The 21,680-nt window shown below is 37.8% G+C and overlaps 1 protein-coding gene across 1 annotated transcript; it reads right to left on the bottom strand.

Annotated features, from left to right (window-relative positions):
• Positions 1 to 11,544: 11,544 nt before the first annotated feature.
• LOC140150652 (alpha-L-fucosidase-like) lies at positions 11,545 to 20,725 on the bottom strand. The gene is made up of 8 exons (XM_072172719.1): positions 20,286 to 20,725; positions 19,313 to 19,419; positions 18,062 to 18,192; positions 16,943 to 17,076; positions 15,839 to 15,936; positions 13,218 to 13,350; positions 12,360 to 12,530; positions 11,545 to 12,112 (listed from the first exon to the last, which is right to left on the bottom strand). Exons 1-8 carry the CDS (start codon positions 20,669 to 20,671, stop codon positions 11,875 to 11,877), a joined length of 1,398 nt encoding a protein of 465 aa, XP_072028820.1. The 5' UTR covers positions 20,672 to 20,725; the 3' UTR covers positions 11,545 to 11,874.
• Positions 20,726 to 21,680: the final 955 nt, after the last annotated feature.

Raw genomic sequence — 21,680 nt, 5'->3', positions numbered from 1 at the left:
TTCACTAAATTGTATAATTTATTGGTTTAGGCCCAAACCTATAAGTGTCGGCACTGTCAGATGTCCAAAGCAGAATGGCGTTTTGCTTACCCATACGCAGACACCCCCCCCCCACACACACACACACGAGAATTTGGAAAAAATGCAAAATGATGGCCCAATTGAAGACATTTGGTGCACGGTTTTGACACCTTTATTGGGTAAAATATTGGTTGGAGAAAGTTAGAAATTGTGTAACAATGACAGCCCAATTGAAGCCATTCGTAGGCCTACATCTTTCCCACTAATTAGGCCAAAAAATAGGTTTGTCTCATGTCCCCCGCGCGCATTGGATTTCTGATGGTGAAAACGTTCAAAAATAAAGTTTCATTTCACATTATCTTTTTTTTTTTTTTTTAAAAATAAAAACAAATTGTCATTGGCAAAACATAATGGGTCAAAACCGGTGATTTTTCAAGGGGGTAACCCCCTGAACACCTGATTTATTGATAAAATGAAAAAACCGAATAGACTATACCTACCGCATTAGATTTCAAACTCCCATGGGGCATGAGACAATTTTTTTTTTTTAATGGCGGGGGGGGCTCATTGCTTCATATCTGAGACTACAAACATAACCTATAGGCTTAAAGTGTACGGGTGTCCAAGGCTTAAAGTATTATACGGGTGTCCAAGGCTTCAAGTGTATACGGGTGTCCAAGGCTTAAAGTATACGGGTGTCCAAGGCTCAAAGTGCACGGGTGTCCAATGCAAAAGCGAAAACAGTCACTTGTTAATAAATATGCAGGGGGATGTCTGAGGTGACAAAATGTCACTGACCCTGCGTATTGGTCAAAGGCTTTTGTGAGGAGCACCCACCTATAGAGCACTGCCTAAAATTATAGGCCTACGACCCGACCCTATACATGCAATTTAACTTTCCTCTCGTCTTTTCCCCCTTTCTCTTCTCTTTTCTCCCCTTTTCCCGTTTCCCTTTTCTTCTTTATATAAAATTTTTTGGAGGGGGGGAGGAGGAGGGGGTGTTTCCGAGCCTGGGGAAACACATGTAAAATTGGAATTTGGCAGGTGAGCGGGCCGGGCGTAAATTGTTTCCGCGACAGAGGGGGATTCTGAGAGGGATGTGTCCCCCTTAGTCGATGACCATTGACCTCAATGTCGTATACAAGCTTACTCACACACAGCAGAAATCAATTACCCGGCTATTGTCAGTAGCCTTAGTCAGGCCCCTCGAATCATTATGCGTCACAAAGGTCGGAACAAAATGGCCATGCGTGGCTGTGGATTCAACCTACCATGGCGATTTCTGCCATGAAGATATCGGGGCGATGACACTGTGCAAGGGTGTTTCAGAGGGGATATGTATGAGGCCCTGTGCCCCAAGTATTTTTTTGTCCATGAAGCCATTTTTAATTATACATACGGCCTACGCTATCACGATTTGTATTGTGCGTGCTCGAAATCAAACAACTGATTTTAACAATGATTAACTGTTCCCAAAATGGGTAGCCCCCTATAATGGTGTCTCCCTCCCCATGCACTTTTTAAAAGCGTGTCTCCGTGTCCCCAGGATTGGCAAATTGGCCCGGTAAACTTGATTTTGGGTTAGGCCATATAAAATTAATGTTTTGGCTCTTGTCCCCTCCCTCCTCAATTTCTGCATGGGATTTGTCAGATTTGTTTAATTTTTTCAATTAGATTTTTCAATTTTTTAAGACTTTGGAATGATTTATGAAAACTTCATGCACATAAACAAGGATCACTTCCAAGCCTTTTGTGGTATTATAGGGGTTTATCCCACAGAATTGAAAAAAGGGCCTCATCCTTTCCTCGAGCACCATTGGAAACTACTGACAATGCTCATTTTACATTGGAAAAAAAACCTCCCTCCCTCATCAATGCATGAAAATTCTCTGGACGAGAACCAAAACATTAATTTTATAGGGCTTTACAATAGTCATGATAGTGTAAAATTTACAATTTTATCGCGCGCCGGGCCAAAATATGTCCACCATGATTTTTGTATAGGCCTATTAATTATGCATGGGCAATTTTTTCTATTTCAGCTACTATTTACAATATTATTACAAAATGATAGGGCCTACGACAGGGAATCTTATAGGAATCAGCCTGGCATATAGGAACCATGGGCGATCCAGTACGGCCACCCCAGCATCGGGTATAAGAAAAGGTAAGACACACAAAAATTATCAGGGCGGTCTGAGAAACACCCACTATACCCCCTTAGATATACTTATATAATAGACCACCCACCCCTAAATTTGCCCAAGAAAGTCTAATTTATAAAGACAAATTAACAAAGGGACCATTTGTTCATGACCGGTGTTCGTTGTTAAACCGTTCAAATTAGCCCGATAAGTATATACATTTTTAGAGGGGGGGGGTATAAGTCCACTTTTTGCACGAATAATTAGTGAATTCATTTTGAACGGTTAACCTTTAACGGTTAACAAGTGGTCCCTTGCTAATTTTTCTTTATTATTTGGAATTTCTTGGGTACATTAAAATTCGTGGACTTGGGCCTATTTAGCTTGATATAAGCCAATTATCTTTATCCACTCAAGTACAGGATATATACCAGTAATGAGAACTTGCTTGACAAGACTTTTTACACAGCGAATTTGCAAATTCGCTGTGTACTGTCTTTTGCCAATTCTTTCTTTCTTTCTTTCTTCTTTCTGGCAACCAGCTCTAGCTCCGCAAGGCATTGGCAGATTTCAAGCATACTTGACCCAAATGACCATTGGGCTAGTGCAAAACTTGCATATGACTTTGACCTGGCTGTGACCTTTGACCTAGCTACAATGGTCAAAAACGTGATTTTTTTTTGCTTTTTCCTAGCAAAACGTGACATTTTGCGTGATTTGCCACGTTTCGCCCTAGCTCTGCTATGCTTTGACCGATTTTGATCATACTTGGTCACAAACACCACTGACCATATCCCCACATGTTACATGACATTGAACTCCATTTCACCTTTGACCTGCTCACAATGGCAAAAATGCGATTTTTACTATAAACTGCCTCTTCTTCCACAAATAACATGTGATGGTGACATGCTTAGGTCATGTGACTTGACTTTGGTCGGTGTCTATAGGGTGTTCACAGATAAGGGGTCAAAGGTCATTAAAGGGGTCATTTCCGGTCTGAAAGCTAAACATATTCAAAAAATCACTGTTTTTACAAATTACATAGCAGAGTGTTGTCATTAGCACACATACATTGCTAATAACCAGGGTCTTTGGGGTGACATAAACTTCATATATGCATTAGTGTTACCCGATGTATGCACGGTATTTTATTTTTTTGGTCAAAGGTCATTTAGACGTCATTTCCGGTTTTAAGCTAAATAACTTCAAGAATTTTTATCTCCATAACTAAGCATAGTAGATTTTTAAATTTAAACTGTAACAATGCATTTTCTCGGTGTATGATAAGGTTTTTTTTATATTGGGGTAAAAGGTCATTAAGGAGGTCAAAACGTCAAACTTGCAAAAAATGTTTAAAATTGGCCCAATCGAGCTCAAATTCAACAGGAACGATTCTTACGACATTCTAAACATGTTAAAATTATTTATTACCCCAAAGGTCAATGTTTACTTTAGGGTCAAAAGGTCAAAATATGGTTTGCAGATAGCTATTCGCTGTGTACCCAGATTCTATTGACTCTAGTTCATGTTGCTTCCAAGTTGATTGGGACACCATTTCGAGACTTTCGTAAACGTATTCGTGGAACTTCACGTCTCTATTGCAATATCAATTATACTCTGCATTGGCTTAGGAAGATTTTTAACATGGGGGGGCTGTAATTTGACAAATTTGTGGTGGGCCACCCGGGAGTGGCCGAGGGGGATTCCCCCCTCGGAGTCAGAAAATTTGGCAAAATATAGATCACAAACACCCATTGGGGGGGCTGAAAGGTATTCCAGCCCGCACCAATATAATTGAGGGGACTGAGCCCCCCAGACCCCCCGTTCCTAAGCCGGTTGGGTGGCTGATTGATGGTGTCAAGTAACACAATATTCGGCCAGCTCCGGCGTGAGATATGACTGTTGCATCCGTAGAGTTCATGACAAAGGCATGCATTTTGCATCGATTCTCATATGCACGCACAATCTGTCCAATATGAAACAATCATCAGTTGGTAAGTTTCTTTTCCATTAGCCTATTCTATAGCCTACATTTAAAAAATAACGCGATGTGTTCGGTAAAGTAAGGTTGAAGCTTAGGCCTATGCATTAGACCTAAAGTAGGCTATGGCCTACACGTTTACAAGTCTAGGCCTTTAAATTATTTTCTATCAAAATTATATAATATATAAAGGGGACATTGGCCTATATAAATCCCGATAAAAGATGCAAATGAAAGCTTGATATGTCAGAATTAATCTTTTCTAGATTTATACCCATCAATCTCACAAAGTTACTCATCTTACCAAGTTACCAAACTTTTTCTTCCTTAAATGATTATATCAAAATATATAACAAGTTATTTTGTGATGCTGTGAATGTTTTAAAAAATATTCCCAACTTCACAAAATAATTTTGGTTGAAACATGACTTTATAGGCATAATACTAGAAGAAGTACAGTGACGGACCTTATAGTACTTGTTCTTTGTTAATTTGCTACATTGATGGGTCATTCCATATGAAATCAAGCCAGCGCCCCACCTGACCCCCTCAGATTTGCTTTATATTTTAGTCATATGTTGTACCTGTAAAAATATTAAAAAGCTGCAAATTTGAGGTCTGTAGCTCTTACGGATTTTGAGTAGGGGGGCCTAAATTTGGACCCAAAACTTGCCCTTTAAATAAATTTCATCTTTGGGAGTCTGTGCCTTCTTTATAAAAAGAAAGAGAGGTCTGAAACTTTGTATACACACTAACTGCATGCCCAATTTGTCAAAGAATAAAAAATTAAAAAATTCTGTAATTGCGCGTTGTGTCACGTGGTCATTAAATATGCAAGAAAAATGTAATGTTTTGTAAACTGGCAAGTTTAGCCCCCTAAATTCACATTTTTGTCAGATTAATTATTTTTTGCTATCACTGATGCTATATATAGGATAAATACAATGCATATCCAAAAAATTGAGGTCACAACTCATTTACATTTGGAACAGCGCCCTCACGAAGATGAAATGTAGGCCTATTGCAAATTCAACATTTTCAGGGGGCCCAAAGTCGATGTGGTCCCTTCAAAATTTATAAAACATCACTTTTATAATAACTACTAGTCTTAAATTACAACTTTGTTAAGTCACAGTAATTGTATAAGTTGACTTCATATAAAATGACAAGCCCAAAGTTGACCATTTTCTTATGATTGCATGTACTGCAAATGTGCCGAATTCGGAAGGCTTGAAAGTCAAATTGGCCACAATATTAAAAATAAATGATTTAGATGAGTAGTCATTTCCAACAGCGCCCTCGCAAAGATGAAAATTAATGCAAATTCACCATTTTCAAGGGGCCCAAAGTCGATGTGGTCAACCTTCAAAATTTATAAAACATCACTTTGATAAGACTACTAGTCTTATATTACAACTTTGCTCAATCCCAGTAATTTCATAGGTTGACTTCATATAAAACGACAAGCCCAAAGTTGACCATTTTCTTATGATAGCATGTACTGCAAATGTTCATACATACGCGCTATATAACGGCGCGCGTGATTGGTCGAGAGCCGGGCATAAACAGCGTTTATGCCCGGTGGCCCGGATGTGAGATCACAGCGTAGGGAAAATGACGGAAAATCGTGTTTTTTAATAATGTTACTTGTAATTTTTTGTTATTATTTTGATGAAATAAGCATCACAAAATGTCCTGGTAGGCCTATGTATGAACGGGCAAGCGACCCCTCGGGCATAAACAACCGTTTAGTCATGAAAATATATGAATGAACCCCTAAATTAATGAATGCCAGGGTATATTTGAAAGGGAACCTGAAGAAAAAAAATAGTGCGGAAGCGATCGAAGCTACTGAGGGTTAGCTGTAGCAGCTATCAAAAATTCTGGATGTAGGCCTAGTAGGCCTATATTTTCCGCTAATTTTGGCTATGCAATACCGGGTGACATGAAACAAGAATGTTTGTTTATTGCCAAAGAACGAGTCACTGTAGCATTGGTGTCACTTTTGGAATTAAGGCGTTTTAAAATATTAAATTTGGGACAATAGAACTAAAGTAGGCCCTACTTTAACGTTGCGTTAAAAAGGATCTCGCGGAGCATCTTCTTAGTCTTCTGTATCAGTTGTTTATTTTTAAAACTTGTTGGTCACAGCTCTAATATGTAGGCCTATATAGGCCTATGCTGATACCCTACTTGTTTTTTGTTAATTTGTTAAGTTATCTACTGCTGATATCGGTGTTGATGAATTAGTTTTGATGATATCGAAGATGAAACACTATTTGACTAATTATAAGTAAGCTATTTACTGCTGATTATAGGCCTTGATGAAATATATGTTACACTTGATAAATCAGCTAAGCTGATATCGAAGACGAAGAACTATTTGATTGAGTTTATTATAAGTTGTTATATGGCTTGCTACTGCTGATAGGCCTAGGTGTTGAAGTGGGTATGCCGATGTTGAAGAACTCTTTTAGTGGATATGTAAGCTGTATATATCTACTGCTTCCTCTACCGGCATTCTCACATTCTCAATCAAACTTTGCGCAAAAATCTTAGTTCTGCATTGATTCAGTGCCACATGGATTACTGTTGTACATCTTGGTATAGTGGCCTCACTCAGAACCACAAAAATAAACTGCAAATTACTCAAAATAAGGTTGCTCGTTACATCTTGAAACTTTCTCCCAGAGATCACATTGGACAACATGAGCTAAACCTTGTGAATCTCTTGAAAATTTGTGAGATAGTTAAACAGCTGAGGCTTAACCATGTCTTTAACATATCTACCATTGTCAAGGTGCACTCTATCTTAATCAGAATTTCACTAGAACATCAAGTGCTCACTCTTATGGAACCAGATCAAGTGAATCCAATTTCATTGTTCCTATAGGGTAAAAGGTATTGCCTCAAACACATTCTACTACAAAGCCATTTTGGACTGGAATGATCTCCCATCAAACATCAAGGGATTGCCTACCAAGTCTGTATTTAAACAAAGTGTCAAACAACATCTGGCCAGCAACTCTCTCAGTCAAGAGATGTCTGATTTCACTGTGTAGGCATTTTTTGGTTTCCTTTTGTTCTCTCATCTTTTCTTGGGACCCCATCGGAAATAAGCTTGCCTTTTCTGCGGGCTTAATGGGTTATCCCGGCTTGTCATTTTTTTTGTCCGTACGTCCTGATCCTAAATGGCTTTGTGGCTGATTAATTTAAGCTTTAATTAATTTGTCACATTGATGTACTTTGTAATGATTTTTCTGTCTCTATAATTGTTTTTGTATTCTAATGATCTTGTCAAATAAAAAACAAACAAACAAACCTACTTGTGTTTTTGTTAATTTGTTTAACTGATAATAAGTAAGCTATCTAGGGGCATACTGCTATGCTGATATCGAAGTTAGAAGACAAGGTTGCTACGTCGGCACGCAAAGTAGGTAATAAAAGTGGTTTTCCAAGTAAAGTGTTGGATGCTCATCCAACACTTTACACTGATATCGGCCTTGATGAAATATGTTACACTTGATAAATCAGCTAAGCTGATATCGAAGACGAAGAACTATTCGATTGATTAAGTAAGTAGGCCTATGGCTTGCCTACTGCTGACAGGCGTTGATGAAGTGGATTTCATTTGATAATTGAGTTTAATGCCGATCGATGTTGAAGAACTATTTGAGTGAACATAAGTAAGCTGTATATATCTACTGCTAATACCCTACTTGTGTTTTTGTTAATTTGTTTAACTGATAATAAGTAAGCTATCTACTGCTGATATCGGTGTTGATGAAGTAGTTTCATAATTGATATGTCAGCTGAGCCGATATCAAAAATGAAGAACTATTTGAATGATTATTATAAGTAAGCTATCTGCTGCTGATATCGGTCTTAATAAAGTAGGTTTCATTTGATAAATTAGCTAAGCTGATATCGATGATGAAGAACTGTTTGATAATAAAGCTATCTACTGCTGATATCAGCCTTGATGAAGTATGTTTGAGAACTACTTGGTTGATTATAAGATACTGCTGAAATCAATCGACCTTGGTGAAGTAGGTTTATATGATACATCAGCTGTGCTGATGTCGATGATGAACTATTTGATTGATTATAAGTACACTATCTACTGATGATATTAGCCTTGATGAAGTAGGATTCATTGGAGTAGCCTTACTAAAAACTCTTACTGGCATTTTGACCATCTCCTCCGTAATTGTCTTTGTATTATTTGATGCTTAGATATGTGTAATTTCAATGTATCTTGCTTGTTTTGTTTTGCAATTCATTTTATTCATTCCATTCATTCATTCATTCTAAGCTGATATCGACGACAAAGAACTATTTGATTGATTATCAGTCAGCTAGCTGCTGCTGATATCGGTTTTGTTGAAGTATATGTTTCATTAGATAAATCAGCTAAGCTGATATCGGTAAGGAAGAACTGTTTGAGTGATATCTACTGCTGATATTTTTGTTGTAGGTTTACATACATTAGATATATTAGCAAGCTGATATCAATGTTGAAGAGCTATTTAGCCATGCTTATCATATTGCTTATTGTGTTATAAATCAGCTATCTACTGCTGATATTGTTGTGGATACATTAAATAAATGGGCAAAGCTAATATGTGTTGAAAAGCTATCTACCTACATTATTTCAATTTTGACGAAGTTACGATTAATTAGCTCATCGTATTCTGTTGTGAAGAACATTATTTTCTCAGATATTGTTTATACTGCCAATTTGGTTGATGATCATTATAGTCAAAAATAGCAATAGGCGAGTCGGATAGCGAGAGCCATATTTTTCAGTTTTCCAAATGTTGGAAACTGCAGTGTAAAAAATACAAAAGTGAAGATTATATTGATCTTATTGAAGAAAATAAGTCTGTGTAGATTGTTTTAAAGTAAAGGATAAGTCATTAAAATTGTCACTACGTATTTTTGAAAAACGAGGGAAATCTGAATTTTGAGGATTTTTACGAACCTCCAGATGAGGAAACCACTGAATAGGCTTTTCAGGCCAACAATGTATCGAAACGAAAATTTTAGGCGTTTTCCTCCTCCCCAGAAAAAATTATACCCACAGGCATAAATGACACCACTTATATCCAACCTTAGGGTTTGCCTTAATAAACTCATCTTGTGTGTCAGCTTGATTTGTTTAAATATTTGAGATTTGAGTACAAACACCACTATTATAGTAGGTCATGCTCTCCTCCGATCCCACATGCTTGATGCACTTGTTTCACCACGCGTGAACATTTACAAAACAACTCTGACATATTTAGACGTCTTTTCTGCTGTTCTTGTTCGGCCAGTACAGCCCAATCCATCTCTACGCAGACTAAGCCCCTGGCATTGCATTGGGATGAGACGGTTTGAGTACTGGTGTCTGACATGAGAATGTGCGGCTGAGAAAATACTTACAAACATTGCAATCATGAACACTGGTTTGATGTCCGAAGTCGTCATCAAACAATTAGGGTTGACATGAGGGTCCAGTCACAAACAAGCTGCATGAGATGACTTTCATCTCATTTCTGCTGTTTCGTGGCTGTGTTCCGTTGACAAGATCAGCGGACGTATCTTGTGCATTAGATGCAACATAAAAATAACATCAACAAAGCATGTCCTTTTAGGGGCTCGGTCATCCACATTTGCACAGTATTTCTTGTGGGACCTGAGAGCACATCAGGCACACCAAATTGCATTCTGAATACGCTGAATGTCCTTCTGCGGATATCATATAATTTAGATTTTTTGAAATTTGCAATATAATACAAATTGTATGGCAAATTATTTGCTCAAAATACCACATCTTTTTGAATCTGAATGGCTTCAAACATCACGTACTGACAGGCTAAAATTCTCACCGTAGAAATATTGCAAAATATTACAAAATCAAATTTAAGCTCCACAACAATGTTCAATTATTCCCATTGGGGTTTTCTACATGCGTATATAAAAATCATTTTTGGGGGCTAATTTGATTCAGAAGAATGATCTTGAAAAAAAAAGCACAGTCGGGATAAAGCAATATCATGCCATATATAAAAATAGGGAAATCTGTTCCAACGGACCAGCAGGGAACCAAAGGATGGATCCAAAAGGATACAACAGTGTCTCACTAGCAATGGGTCAAATTAAAAACAGGGAAAGGGTGACACAACATCCAATGGGCGAATAACACATAAGGTATAAACAAGTGTTAAGTTTTGAAAAGACAGAAATGGTTTTTAATTTTGTTTATACCTATACCTTTTGTGTTATTCCCCATTGGATGTGTAACATTTTTCCTGTTTTAAATGTCTTATTTTACTCTTAATTGTACTCCAACCTTCTGACTAGTCTCAAGCAAAACACTGCAAGAAGTACTTCATTAATACCAATATCAGCGGCAGATAACTGCTTCATCAATTCAAATATTAGCATTAAATATAGCTACTTCATCAATATCAATATCAGCATTACATAACTACTTCATCAATACAAAATATTAGCAGTAGATCGCTACTTCATTATTACTAATATCAGCATTAGATATAGCCACTTCATCAATACTAATATCACCTTTAGAGGTCTCCTTCAATACAAATGAATTATTTTATTAGCAGCAGATAGCTACTTCATCAATACAAATATTAGCAGCAGATACAAGCTACTTCATCAATACCAATATCATCAGTAGATAGCTACTTCATCAATACCAATATCAGCAGTAGATAGCTATTTCATTAATACCAATATCAGCAGTAGATCGCTACTTCATTAATACCAATATCAGCATTAGATAGTTATTTCATTAATACCAATATCAGCAGTAGATAGCAACTTCATTAATACCAATATCAGCAGTAGATCACTACTTCATTAATACCAATATCAGCAGTAGATCACTACTTCATTTAAAACACCAATATCAGCAGTAGATCACTACTTCATTAATACCAATATCAGCATTAGATCAATACTTCATAAATACCTATATCAGCATTAGATCAATACTTCATCAATACCAATATCAGCAGTGGATAACCACTTCATCAATACCAATATCAGCATTAGATGGATACTTAATCAATACAAATATTAGCAGTAGATAGCTACTTCATCAACACCAATATCAGCAGTAGATAACTACTTCATCAATACCAATATCAGCAGTATCAGCAGTAGATCACTACTTCAGTAATACCAATATCAGCATTAGATAACTACGTCAAGACCAATACAAATATTAGCAGTAGATAGCTACTTCATCAACACGAATATCAACATTCGACATCCTAAGGATACAAAAGGACAAAGGGCCTCAAGGAAGAACATGATTAATATTGTGTTTTCAACTGATTGAGTGTCCCAGGTTAAAGAAGAAATAAAACAAACAAACAAAGCTGTTTTTGCCAACTGTGAAAAGTGCTTTATTTTTTACCTCTGTTTTCTCAAATCGCAATTTTCCATGTTAAATGTATTCTTTTTTGAAGAGGAACCCCACCCCGCATAGTTGTTTTTTGGATTTAAAAAGTCTACGGTCGGGCCCAATTTTAGGGTTAGGCGGGTTACTCCAATACAACAATTCATTTTGGCCTAAGGGGCAAAAGATTGATGAGGCTAGCTCTAAAACTACAAGGGATGTACCTTTGCCCATTGTGGCCCCAGATGTTCAAAGTTAGGGGCCCCAGAGGCCCAAATGAATATTATTTTTTATGTTATAATATGTTAAATTCATTTCACATGTTGTAATTTGAGTACCCATGCCCAATCACATGGTCTCATTGCTGGCAATGTCACCACCACACCGGCACCACCTGCTCCAGCCTTCCATTGAAGGTTACCTTGGTTACCAAGCATAGTAATGGTTGTCTGGGATGATGTTGTAGGTACTCCGAGAGAGATTTGGTTATTAGATGGCCAATCCAGTACGATGGCATACACAGATGTGGCATTGTCCTTGGATGTATACCTGGTAAGAATAAATCAGAGAAAATATGTTACTCTTCCCAGAATCCTTTGCAACATGATACATCATCTCACATTTCATCAAATGACACTGCCATTACCACTGCCACTGCCTTTGGTGTTTTCAGTAAATGATAGCCTATTCTATGTGTAATGTAATAATTACAGTAACTCAATTTTCAAAAATGCCTCTTTTGGCCCCCATGGACCAGATTGTGTCACATATAAGAGTAAGTTTATTCTTGACTTACCAGATACCCTTTGTCATGGTGTCATTCTGTGCTCTCCAAGGTTTAGATTTATAGATAGCCTCACCATTGACCTCCATCCAGCTCCCCATCTGACGAAGACGTTCCTCAAATATGGGCACTATCCTGCCATCATGAGTGGGTCCCACATTCATCAAGAGATTACCACCACAACTGAAAGAAGAACGGTTTTCAGAATAATGGTTAATGATGATGTCCACAAAGCCACTGGTATTTAACAGCTTAGTAATGTTCATCTCTTCAATGTTGAATTTGCCAAAAATGGTATATACCATAACAGTTGGCCTAGCTACCATCAATGTGCCAAAAGATGTTGTCCCTAACAAAATACCAAGATTTGATGGAAACCTTATATTGTCAGCACACAAGTACTGACAAAGTTTGCCATCAGAGGAGCTCAGAGGGGTATCATTAGGCTATTCCAATTGAAATCCTTACACCCCCTATGAAAGACAGGATCTTAATCTCCCACACAGGGGGTGTAGATTTCAAATGGAGTCACCCAGTTACAGTTAGGTAACCCATTTGAAATTTACACTCCCTGTGTGGAAGATTAAGGTAATGTTTTCCATTGGGGTGTATGGATTTTAACTTGAATAACCAATTGAGAAGTAACTGACATGTCTGGCAGGTATCATTTTAAATCAGAAGAGAGTTGGCAGTGATCTAAATGTTGGGTTGGTCATTTTTGTGATCGTTGAGTATATTTTACAATTCTCTGCCCTGTTGGCTATGTGTACATAAACAAAAGAGTACAACTCTAAGACCAAGACATTTAATTGTAAAATAATAATCAATCATTGTTATTGATTTCATACCATCAAGTGTAACCCTTCTCACCTTACGGTTTCAGCTAAGATCTGTGTGATGTCATCCATGGTGAGGTAGTCAGCCAGTGGGGCCTCACGTCTGTATCCCCAAGATCGCTTATCAATAGTCATACAGTTTTCCCACTTGTGCTTCTGTAATGTACCTGAGAGATTAAATGACTAAAATCAGTATCAGCATGGATCACAGTGACTATGATTAGAGGTATTTTAACAGTAACTGTGATCAGAGGCAGGTCTACAATAACTGTGATCATAGGTAGTTCAACAGTAACTGTGATCAGAGATAGTTCAATAGTAACTGTGATCAGGGATAGTTCAACAGTCACTGTGATCAGAGGTAGTTCAAAATTAATTGTGATCAGATGTAGCTTAATGGTACCTGTGATCAGAGGTAGTTCAACAGTAACTGTGATCAGAGGTAGTTCAACAATAACTGTGATCAGAGGTAGTTCAACAGTTAGTGATCAGGTGCAGTTCTGCAATAACTATGATCAGAGGTAGTTCAGCAGTAACTGTGATCAGAGGTAGTTCAACAATCACTGTGATCAGAGGTAGTTCAACAGAACTGTGATCAGAGGTATTTCAACAGTAACTGTGATCAGAGGTAGTTCAACAGTAAGTGACCAGGTGTAGTTCACAGTGATCAGAGGTAGTTCAAAAGTAACTGCGATCAGAGGTAGTTTAATTGTACCTGTGATCAGAGGTAGTTCAACAATAACTGTGATCAGAGGTAGTTCAACAGAACTGTGATCAGAGGTAGTTTAACAGTAACTGTGATCAGAGGTAGTTTTAACAGTAACTGTGATCAGAGGTAGTTCAACAATAACTGTGATCAGAGGTAGTTCAACAGAACTGTGATCAGAGGTAGTTCAACAGTAACTCTGATCAGAGGTAGTTCAACAGTAACTCTAATCAGAGGTAGTTCTACAGGAACTGTGATCAGAGGTAGTTCAACAATAACTGTGATCAGAGGTAGTTCAACAGAACTGTGATCAAAGGTAGTTCAACAGTAACTGTGATCAGAGGTAGTTCAACAGTAACTCTAATCAGAGGTAGTTCTACAGGAACTGTGATCAGGGGTAGTTCAACAGTCACTGTGATCAGAGGTAGTTAAAAGTAACTGCAATTAGAGATTGTTTAATGGTACCTGTGATCAGAGGTAGTTAAACAGTAACTGTGATCAGAGGTAGTTCAACAGTAACTCTAATCAGAGGTAGTTCTACAGGAACTGTGATCAGGGGTAGTTCAACACTCACTGTGATCAGAGGTAGTTCAAAAGTAACTGTGATCAGAGGTTGTTTAATGGTACCTGTGATCAGAGGTAATTCAACAGTAATTGTGATCAGAGGTAGTTTAACAGTAACTATGATCAGAGGTTGTTCAAAAGTATCTGCGATAGGTAGTTTAATGGTACCTGTGATCAGAATTAGTTCAACAGCACTGAGTTGAACAATCGTTTAATCATGAAAATAAGAATGAACCCTGTTTATACTTTAATTAATAAGAGAACTTTTGTGATTCTCATTTCATCAAAATAATAACAAAAAATAAAAAGTAATATTGTTAGAAAAAGTGATTTTCCTTCATTTTCCCTACGGGTCCCACTATCACCCAGTCATAGACCCTCCCTCGGGTCCGTGGAGAACGACTGGTAATGTAGATTACATAGCATTAAAAATCGACCCAATACACGGACCCTCCCAGTCTGTAGGCAATTTGACTTCCAGCTCCCACAAACTGCTGGAAGTTCACTTTTACGGATTTGGAGTCACGCATAATCTTTCTATATACCACGTCCATGTTTTCACTACATTAACGTTTGTGTAGCGACTAAACAACGATATTGTATCCGACCAATCAACGCAGCTTGGCAGCGGGGATATTTGAAAAGGCTTCCTAGCTAAATAATGTGCAAACATTTGCAAACCGCACGCGATAATGTACGCAATATGGACAATAGGCCTAAGTCCGAGTCGAGTGGTTGCCTTTTATTATTGCGCGCACCATGGGTCTATCAGACGCGTGCCACTTGAGCTCAATACCTCTCAGTTGTTGACAAGTGTCCCATCCGATCTTGCGTCACATCCCGCGGCATAGCTTTGTGCTACCATATTTGAATTGAAACTGGGGCGGGGCTTTCGTAATTGACATCGGAATCACCGTTCTTCGTTGAACGAATATTTGGAAGTGAGATCTCTAACAGATTGGACCAGTCTCGAATCAGCGCTCAATGGACTTTCGCGTTCACTTATAATACGAGTATATTTCTATATTGCTGCATGGTTGACTGTGGTGGGTGTAATTAGTGGCGTCGATTTGTGGATGAAGAGGAATGGGTTTTGGTATTGAAGAAAATAAGGGGGGGAGTTGGCATTTTTTTCATAGGGCATTACGTAATTATTTATTGTTACATTATCCAGAGATGGAACCGAACCGAGACTGGGGGCCAGTCTACCCAGTCATAAATATTGTTTATGCCCGGCCCTTGACCAATCAGAAATAAGGAAATCACAAGTAATAACTACATGTTCATGAATTACACTAGTGTTAAAAATAATACTAACCAGGGTTAGAAAATAATACTAACCAGGGTTAAGAATAATACTAACCGGGGTTAAGAATAATACTAACCAGGGTTATATCTATCATGGCCTGTGTAATATCCACCGTGATGATTTCTGCAACCTTTGCCCCATCTGTCGTTGGTTACTACATTGTTTTTTACTGGACTGAAAAAACAACATCAATGTCCTAATAAATTTATAAATTTGTTTATCTTTTTGCAGCTTCAGAAAGTGTAACTCTGTAAACCATAGAGTAATAAACACATAATTATATATTGTTCCATGCCTGCATGTACCCTCTAAGCGCACTTGAATTCAGCTGATGCCAGTATAGCGTTATTTGGCTCATGTGAGCATACACGGAGTGCTCAACTTGTCGGTGCTTACGCGTGAAATCTCTTTTGTGTACGCTTGCGCTATTTGTGCTATTTTTGAATTCTGTAACGCACCCCTTACTTATCGTCAATACAGGCAACATGCTTACCTTTCATGGTATGCTGTAAAGTGTCTTAGACCCCATTTACACAGATCCTGAAGTCGACTTTAGTCAAACTTCATTTGTGTGTAAACTTGACTTCATAAGTCGACTTCTAATGACAGCCCAAAGCAACGACTTTTAATGACGACCCGGGGCAATGATCTGTCAAATTTAAACTGGACTTCAAACTCAACTTTTGTAGTATAAATGAACACACAATTAGAAGTCACATAATGGTTATTGAAGCATGAGCAAGCCCCCAGAGCAAGCGAGGTCGTTAAGTCCAATTTACAGTTTGTTTTGAAGTTGACTACTGTGTAAACACCCTGTCATCAAATAACTAATGCTAATCCTTACTCGCAATCTGAAGTTGATGTCGCAATTGAAGATTTATAACTTCTCTTTGTGTAAACAGGGTTTTCATCGCGAATGTGTTTGACTAATATTTCAATGGCATAATAATTAAATGACGGTTCCTGTGTTTCATTCAAAATCTCAGATTTTGACAAAACTACATCAAGTCTTGATTTTTGCAGGGTAATATATTTTAATAAAGTACATTTAATACAATCTTGTAAAAAACAGAATTTTGACAAATATTGAGGGTTTTCTCCTCAGCAAATGTTCCAATATGGCTTTAATTGCAGATAACAATTAATATCTCATGAATAAATGAATTAATACGTAGCATACCTGTCATTATATAACCAAGCTAGAAACCCTGTGCTGTTCCAATAAGTATCTGGTGCCTCCTGGTCACCATCAGACCACACAACCTCTGGTTTGTAGGCAGTCACTATCTCATGAAGCTCTGGCTGAGACACTTGCTATTGGAAACAATACAAAGATTAGCAATGTATTTTCAGGCTTTGTTGCTTTTGATAGTACACGATCAAGTTTTGGGTTTGGTCCAACCCTTTGGGCTGGCATCACGTCTACCCACTCGCTAAAGTCCGAGAGGGCCACAGACTGCTGCTATTGAGGTCCTTTGGGTGGTCTGCAACAAGCAATTGTGCTGGACAATGCCTTGCATGAATTAATTTTAATTGGTCATTAAGAAAATGTAAAAACTGTTTTGTCTTGGTAAGTCAAGTGATGTAAGTGCTTTGAGTAAAACATTTCACTCAAGCATCTATGTGACATCTTAAAAAAAATGTGAATGTGTGTTTGCCAGCGTCTGAGCAAACACTTGAAGCTATGCACAATGAAATCTGCACTGACTTCACTGACTTGTCAAGTCAAAATAAAAAATAGTAGTTTCCTATCATTTGACCAACCCAGAGGGTCAGTTGCCAGATGAAGTCTGGCATTAATTTATACCAGACACAACATAGCATATTCATATAGGCGTATAGATCCCGTGTGGATGGGGGATAACCCCCCAATATTTTGCCAGGGGGATGGTCCATACAATCATCCCCCACAATGTTGACGCCTGAATATGGGTTTCTGACTAAATTAACCTCATATTTGCCCAGTTTAGCCCCAAAAGTGCAAATTTTCACACGCTTCACACGCATTTATTCCATTTTTGCACCATATTTCATCAGTTTAGCTTCAAAATAGCAAATATATTTGCGCGCTTCGCCAAAAAGTGCTGACTTTACTTCAAGAATTTTTTTCCAACCCATCCCCCTCAATGTCAAAAAGAAATCTTCGCCACTGGGCATATTGTGAGATATGAAACAAGTATGACTGAGATTTACATTTCCACATGGGCTTCTTGTCCTTAGATAAACCAAAAAAAGTGATGAAAATCAAACAAATGTGTTTGGTTACAAGTGCTTGAACACAGACTACCAATTACCTTACCTCGACAAATGTGTTAGTCTTGAATCCATTCTTCTTGTCTTCTAGATACAATGGATGGAACCATTCAAACCGAGAGTGATATAAACCAAAGTGAATGTCTGTGTTTGCTCGAATTGCAGTTGCCAGTTCACCTGCAGAATAAAGGAAAATATAATGAAAGTGTACCTTTTTTCGCATTTGGTGGCTACAGGCCTGTCATCAAGACCTGACCAATATTATAAATAGTACTTTGATAACTCAGCTGTAGATTGTTGCTTCATCAAATCTTACATTAAATAGTGGCACAGAGGTAAATTACAGACCTTTACACATGTCCGCAGCATGTAGTGCAATTAAGCATTGTAACAATCCTGAGTCTCAACACTCACCCATGCATTTCAAATTAGCAAATGAATAAACTGCATTTTGTATATGGTCACTTGGGTTAGTCCACAGGGACTCATCATGCTCCAACTTTGTGATCATTTTGATACGAAAGTTTTGAAAATGCACCAAATTTCAAGTTGTGGTGTCATTTTTTGTCAATTTAGAGCTTTTAGTTGCATATGTGTTATCAAATTGAAGCTAACAAGACTCTGCATCAAGACCAACATCAGCAGATGTTATAATGGCCCCACACTATTGCTACTTAATCAAGACCAACATCAGGAGTAGATAGCTACTTCATAAAGACCAACATCAGCAGTAGAAAGCTACTTCATCAAGACCAACATCAGCAGTAGATAGCTACTTCATAAAGACCAACATCAGCAGTAGATAACTACTTCATCAAGACCAACATCAGCAGTAGATAGCTACTTCATCAAGACCAACATCAGCAGTAGATAGCTACTTCATCAAGACCAACATCAGCAGTAGATAGCTACTTCATCAAGACCAACATCAGCAGTAGATAGCTACTTCATCAAGACCAACATCAGCAGTAGATCAACAGCAGGATCACTAATGAGATGAAGTTGATTTGCAATTTATTCATTATAATTTGTCATTTTACAGTGGCGTAGCGTGGGTCTTCACATTACGGGGCACCGACCATGATTGGGGCAACGGGCTAATGGGGGGGATGGGCACAAGCTGTTTTTCGGCAAATGTCCTATGGGATTTTTTTAAATTTCAGATCGATTGACGCTACGCCACTGTCATTTTGCATACAGATTATTAGTATCGACTTGAAAGTTGACTATTAAATCATAAATTGTAGCGATAAATTGTAACATTTAATCAATTTCTTATTAAAGCAAACTGACTTACCAATAAGGTCCCGTTTGGGGCCTACATCCATTGAATTCCAGTTCCATGAGTGTTTTGACGGCCAGTTAGTGAATCCTTCATGATGCTTGCTTGTAAACACTATATATCTACATGCATTGGGAAACAAAAACAAAACATTTTAAATAGAGAATAAGCGGGGGAGGGGGGTCCTTTCTTTGCCGTACGGGATATGTCTATGTATCCCCACCTGCATCTAATTAAGGGTCAGGTTTTTACTTCTGGCTACAACTACGGTTTTGGCAAATAGAGGTAGGCCTACTTTTGATGATTTAATAACTTTTTAATGTTTCAGGGCCCCTTCCATGTTTAGGGCAAAATATATTGTGTTTTCTTAATGGTAATTTGACTGTTGGTAAGGGGTGTTTACAAGGGTGCCTGTTGGTAAGGGGTTGTGCAATAATTATGAGTCCTCCAGTGGGTAAAAATTCCAAATGGCAAAAAATGCTAATTACCCCCCTCTTGGCCTGCCAAAAAATGCACATGCCAAATTTTTGGGATCTAAATTTGCAAAACTTAAATGGTATTATAAAAAAATTTCAAATAAGTTTCTGTACTGTTTTCTCAAGCCGTTTAAGAGCATTTTACTTTTAGGCACCCATGTAGCCTATGTGTGCAAAAAATACTTAAGTTCCCCATTTCTCGGCTTGCCAAAAATTGTTGCCCCCCCCCCCCCTCAGTTGGCCCAAACAATCTTGCCCCCCCCCCCTATTTTAGGGTAAAATTCTACCCTAAACACTGAAACCTTGGAATTATTATGCAATGCATTAACTTTAAGTACCGGTACCGGTATCACATTGATAAATTATCTGACAGTGACATGAAGTTATTTGAAACGCTGAAGTAATATTCTGCCGAGTGAAGCAATTGGTCATTTGTTGTGATGGGCAATAGCAAATGCCTCGATCTATCGTTATTCAGTTTAAGCGATTCAGATGTTAAAACTGCTACTTACTTTGCTCCTGAAGCCTTGAACACATCAGCCCATTCTGTAGCATTATAAAACTCTGCTGTAAACTGCGGTCCAAAATCAGCATATAAAAAGTTTGGGTCATAATTCTGTTTCATAAAATTGACAACCTTTTGAACTGGTTTAGTACCTTTCCACTGCCACCAAAACCATTCATTATTGAAACTTGGTACTGAAAACACGCCCCAGTGAATAAAAATACCAAATTTGCTTTCATCGTACCAAGATGGCAGCGGTCTTGCATCAAGCGAGTCCCAATTTGGGGTATATTTTTTAACACTTCGACTTTCAGTTTCAGCAAGCAAAAGTCCGAATAACAATTGCCCCGAGTATAAAAACAGAAATGCATACAAGACTGATAATGACAACATTGCTGATAAAATTTAGTATTGAAATTGGATATGAATTATGATAAAAAGCTTTCCAAAGTTTGATCTTCTAGAGTCAGTACTTCCTGTTTCAGTGTTTGTTTATCTCAGCTTTTCACCGTTTGATCAATATCACCTGACAGCACACATGATCGCATGTAAATTGGGACGATGTAAATTGTCCATAATTTAGATAACGAATTACGAACTCGTAAGGATTTCAGCTTTCTGACATGCGATCCAAATTGAGCTCCCCCATACACCTTTGTTCCATAACCATTAGGGTATAGGACATTTTTTGTTTTTGATATAGCCCCGAATGAAATGTATTTAATTATGTTTGTACTCACTCAGGTAGCATTGTGTGTGAATTTTACATCCGAACTAGAGGCTATTCTTTTTTTATGGGCATTTTAGTGTCTAAAATGGCCCAAAATGAGGGTTTTTCAATATTGCCGTCCATTCTAATCGTCACCCCCATAGGCTTTACATGTAAAATAAAAAGGCACATATTAAAACTTTAATAGCCTCTAGTCCAGATGTAAAATTCACACCAAGTGCTTTTTGAGTGATTACAAAGATAATTAAATACTTTTCATTCGGGGGCTATGTGGAATATTTTTTTATGTAGGCCTAGGCCCTATTCCTTGTACAATGACATTTCACTATATTAAATGTCCATTGGAAACAAAGATGCATATCAGCAGCATGCAGCAGTAGGCCGGGGGGGGCTCAACTTTAGTAGTGACGGGTATGTGCCTACCGGCGTCGCAAAGTAGGGGCCTATCGGGTACAAAGCGTTATTTTAAAAAAAAGGGGGTCATTGGGTACAAACAAAATCAAAAAGGGGGTCATTGGGTATAATTTTTTGGAAAAAGGGGATCATTGAGTATAAGATTTCAAAAAAAGGGTCATCGGGTAGAAAATTTTGAAAAAATGGAGGAAAATGTTGAAAGTTTTGGCATAATTTTGAAAAAATTGAGCAAAATTTGAAAGTTTCGGCATTATTTTT

Source organism: Amphiura filiformis, chromosome 4 (genome assembly GCF_039555335.1).
Source record: "Amphiura filiformis chromosome 4, Afil_fr2py, whole genome shotgun sequence".
NCBI classification, from domain to species: Eukaryota; Metazoa; Echinodermata; class Ophiuroidea; order Amphilepidida; family Amphiuridae; genus Amphiura; species Amphiura filiformis.
The sequence above is the reverse complement of the archived record's forward strand: the minus strand, read 5'-3'. Positions and strand labels throughout refer to the sequence as shown.